At 34.2% G+C, this 5,064-nt stretch overlaps 1 protein-coding gene across 1 annotated transcript; it reads left to right on the top strand.

The window, feature by feature from the left end:
• Positions 1 to 506: 506 nt before the first annotated feature.
• LOC111399027 (probable galacturonosyltransferase-like 3) lies at positions 507 to 2,165 on the top strand. The gene has a single exon (XM_023026226.1). It carries the CDS (start codon positions 740 to 742, stop codon positions 1,778 to 1,780), a length of 1,041 nt encoding a protein of 346 aa, XP_022881994.1. The 5' UTR covers positions 507 to 739; the 3' UTR covers positions 1,781 to 2,165.
• The last annotated feature ends 2,899 nt before the right edge of the window (positions 2,166 to 5,064 follow it).

The following is a 5,064-nucleotide window of genomic DNA, read 5'->3' as shown; positions in this document are numbered from 1 at the left end:
AAAGTAATATTCCGCCAATTTTCGTTTAAAAAAACTGGGGCTAAACTTCCTATAATTTGAATGAATTATAGAATCAACGCATTAAAGTCAATTCTAATTAAAATTAGAATTACGGACAAAATCAACAAATGTGAACTCATGATTTATAAACAATATTACATAAGTATAATGAAGTATCTAGAACAGTCGCCTCCCGGGACACTTTTCCACTAGCGAATGATGGGTTCTCTCAAACCTGGCAGATCAGAGGTCGTGAGTTCGATTCTTGGGGCTCTTGGAAGGCAAAGCATATACTGGAAGACAAGATTTATCCTGTAAGGCAGGAGTGTCTAGGAAGGCAAGACGCAACATGGATTGACTCACTAAGCACTTTGGCAATCCAGTTGGAGAGGTGCTCGGACCCTGATCAGTTGGAGACACATCCCACGGTTTAACTGATCTGTGTGAAGAGGGATCGGATCACAGACCCAAAGAATAATCACCAAAGGCTAATACCTTGATAAAAAAAAGTATCTAGAGCGATCGTCCGAAAATCATTTCTAACAATAAATATGAACTATTTCATACTTTTTGAAAGTAATGGTACGAAATTTGGTATCTAGTGGGGCTCGAATGTCATTTTACACCGAGTTAACATGGCGCAATTTCTATAATTCTGTCATATTTCATATGAGAATGAGACCACACCATACTGCGCAAAGAAAGGACTAGTAAATCCTTTCGCCCAAAACCCGCCACCATGCCACCTAACCTTATGCTCCTCGCCACCGCCGGAATCACTCTCCTCCTCCTCGTTGTGCCAAATTCCGCCACTAAAACCCCACAGTTCCGGGAAGCCCCTGCATTCCGAAACGGCAAAGAATGCGCAAAATCCCAATGGTCAACCACCGACAGCGTTCATGACAACGACACCATTCAAATAGCCATGACCCTCGACTACTCTTCCCCCTACCTCCGTGGCTCAATCGCCGGCGTTTTGTCGGTGCTACAGCATTCCACCTGCCCTGAAAACACTGTCTTCCACTTCCTTGCTACACAGCGCCACCACCAACCCCTCCGCCGCACTATCACTGCTACATTCCCTTACCTCAACTTCCACCTCTACCCCTTCAACCCCACCACAGTCAACCACCTCATCTCATTCTCCATTCGCCGTGCCCTCGATCAGCCCCTCAATTACGCCCGCATCTACCTAGCTGACCTCCTCCCCCCCGCCGTCACCCGCATTATTTACCTTGACTCCGACCTCATAGTCATCGACGATATAGCAAAACTATGGCGAATCAACCTTAACTCTCACGCCCTAGGTGCCCCCGAATACTGCCATGCTAATTTCAGTCATTACTTCTCTTCAAGATTCTGGACAAACCCAGCATTTTCCACCGTATTCAAAGGCCGTAAACCATGTTATTTCAACACTGGCGTGATGGTAATTGATTTGACAAAATGGAGAAATCATGGGTACACAGAAAAACTCGAGTACTGGATGAGAATCCAAAAGAGGTACAGAATCTACGAATTGGGTTCACTGCCTCCATTTTTACTAGTTTTCGCCGGTAATGTTGAAGGAGTAGAGCACCGGTGGAATCAACACGGACTCGGCGGCGATAATCTTGAAGGTTTGTGCCGGGATCTGCATCCGGGTCCGGTGAGTTTACTCCACTGGAGTGGAAAAGGGAAGCCATGGTTAAGATTGGATGCTAAGAGGGCTTGCACTTTGGATAATCTTTGGGCGCCGTACGATTTGTTCCGGCATGAATACTTGTTTTCGGATAGTTGAATGCATTACAGGTGATCATCGCCCTTGGATGAGTAATGAATAATTGAGAGGTGAGTTGCAGTGAAAGGACGAATAAGGACAAATTTTTTGGACGATTATGATGACGTGGCATGAGAAAAATAAAATAAAATATGAAACGAGTTTAACAGTCGGGCTTAAATGTCATTTTTGCTGTCCAGGGTGATGGTGGGCCGCCGTGAGTGGCTTGTGTAATAATCTAGATTTTGAGGAAGTGGTTGGATTTGTAAAGATTCTCGTGTTGTTGTCTACTGAAGGCAGTTCTTTGTTAATACTTTGTACAAATTTTGTTGAACAAATATTTATCTATTTACTTATTTTTACATTTTTTCAGAAATGTAAAAATAGGGAAAGTTTTATTTTTTAATCCACAATATATTGTTAGAGTAGTAACACGATCCTCGATTTTTAATTATAATTGTAAATTGATTTCCCACTACATATATCGTTCAAATTGTTAGGTGACCTTTATATATCCTATTTTATGAAGTTAGATTTTACCTTACGATTTAGATTAACAGCTCAAACGTTTAGACCATGAGGGTCAAATGGCAATTTTAAAGACGTGATTTTGCAATTACAAATAAAATTTAAAGTTTAATTATCTCTTCTAGAGACAATTCATTAACAGTTCTGCTGCTTGTATAGAAAAATTATATAAAAATTTCACCAGAATACACATGGCACATTTCTATTAGACATGGCAAAGAAAAAACAGCAGACCAACCAAATGTTACCGCATCTGCTTCTGGTGAAATTCTGGCAGTTGCACTTCTATACAAGCAGATTCATTGAAGGTCCAACCTTACAATTTATATTGAGTTGTGCCTTTCCTGTAAAGACGAATTAAATTCATTTATTGAGTGGTGTCTTTCAATGATGTGAAATATATAATAGTAGGTGGAATTTATTAAACTCCTGTTTGGTTCAATTAATAAATTAATTAAAATTTAAGTCAATAAAAAAATTTATCTACATATTTTATAGGATTTTAACATTTCATCAACTTTTAGTAAAATTTAATAAAAATTTGATTTCTACCTCTATCAAATGAGGACTAAATAGTTGGTGAAGTTAGATGCTCTCTCCAATTGGTGAGTGTGGACCTCTCCAAGCATACTTTTGTGTGCTTTGGGAGAAGGATTAGAATAAAGGAATTATCTCAATTTTGGCAAAGTGTGATGTGATTACGTAAGCGGGATCTTAGTATGATTACTGACTGTGACCTAATCTATATGTGATCAATTGACTACATGAATCACCTTATTTCAAACAAAATAAAAATTAATGCCTAATTAATGAAATTGAAACTTAAAGAACATAATTTTAAACAACTTTTATAAATCCACTCTTCATAAATAAATTGTTGATATCTCTTACTCTAGACTTCTTCCTTGTCCACATTAATTTACTAAGCCCTTGTTTAATGACGATTAAAATTAAATTTTTAGTAAATTTTAATAAAAAATTATGATATATGTGATTGAAAAGTTGTGAATTCAATGAATATGAAGTTAAAATTAATTTTTGATTTTGATTTAAATTGAAATTTGAATTTTATTCATCATAAAAAATGGGCTAAAAAACTAGCAGCATGTGCAATTGGACCATACTACTATATGAAATTCCTTACCTCCTAAGGTTCCCCATTGACATAATGTCCGGATTGTGCAACCCTACAAGACATGAGAGGACTCTAAAAAAGGGCATCTCTTTTTACTTTAAACAACGTCTTGAGTACATGGCACTATTCATATGGGGGCTTTACAGGCCTCTTACTGTAGAGGGCAAGTAGGTGGGTTCGACCTGCATTAAAAAAAAGAACCTCATGGGCCTCGTCCCTTGTGTTTGTCCTGGCAGAGGCCTGCCCTGTACGTAAATCATAACCCTTTTACTTTCTAAATCACATTAGATGAACCATCTAACCACAGCACTAAGTGTAAAGCAGTATGATCTTTTTCAAAGATGTCTAAAAGCAAAAGAGTAATTAAATAAATAAAAGCATTGGGCCATACTATTAAACTTTCTTTTAAAATTAATACTGCATAAAATTATTTATAAATGAGTGATTATAAAATTTGAACTTGGAGCTTTTATCGACGTTTTTATCAATCAGTCTCGTCTTAAGCGGCATCGTACCTATATAATTGTACTAATGAAACCAAGAATGTCACGGGGCTTTAGCAACAGTTGAACCAATTTCCTTTATATTTTCAAAGAAATTTCATATTAATTACACTCCAAAGTCAACTCCTCAACAAACATATAAATTACAAATTAAACCACTATGTTAGTGCTCCAAAAAGCTAATCAAGAATTGGGATATTGTTCATTGAATAGTACTCTCTTCCTTCAAAAGTCTACAAATATGCCCCGTTTGTTTATCATTTTTTGCCCATTAAAATGAAAAATATGATCGTTATCCATCATATTAAACCACCATATTTGACTTTTTATCTCTTATGTGGGACCCATAACGATTATATTTTTCATTCTCATTTTTATATTAATGTGTACCAAACGGGGCTTATATCTTTAATTATAAATTTATTGCTTTTGAAAAAATAAATTTACTCAACGTGGTCATTTCATATCTTTAAAATAATGCTATTCATAATCAACGATTGTAATAGTCATCATATGTAATAACGTGTTATTTGAAGAATTAGTTCATATAATTTTGTTACCGCAAATAACATATAAAATGACTATTATAATCGTTGACTACGGATAATATTATTACATTTTTCTTATTTTAACTTTTCGACTTCTTGTTTGAAAAAGAAAATCAAATTCGATATGAGAAGCATTTGACTTGCATAAAGGTTAGCTTGAAGTGGGTGTGTTGTCACCCCACCCGTGATTAACAAATATTCTAGGCTATTAAATCAAAGACTAACCCTCTCAATTATTATCTTAAGAATTATGTTATTAACTTCAATTAATTATTGTTATCATCCTTTTGAAAACCAAAGGCACGGGTAACTTATTCACCAATTTATTATTATTATTATTATTATTATTATTATTATTATTATTATTATTATTATTATTATTATTATTATTATTATTATTATTATTATTATTATTATTATTATTATTATTATTATTATTATTATTATTATTATTATTATTATTATTATTATTATTATTATTATTATTATTATTATTATTATTATTATTATTATTATTATTATTATTATTATTATTATTATTATTATTATTATTATTATTATTATTATTATTATTATTATTATTATTATTAT

This window comes from Olea europaea, chromosome 8 (genome assembly GCF_002742605.1).
Source record: "Olea europaea var. sylvestris chromosome 8, O_europaea_v1, whole genome shotgun sequence".
NCBI classification, from domain to species: Eukaryota; Viridiplantae; Streptophyta; class Magnoliopsida; order Lamiales; family Oleaceae; genus Olea; species Olea europaea.
Note: the sequence above shows the minus strand (reverse complement) of the source record. Positions and strands in the feature narration are given on the sequence as shown.

Excerpts from the sequence above, each read along its gene's own strand:
- LOC111399027 (XM_023026226.1), top strand. The coding sequence starts at position 740 with ATGCCACCTAACCTTATGCTCCTCGCCACCGCCGGAATCACTCTCCTC.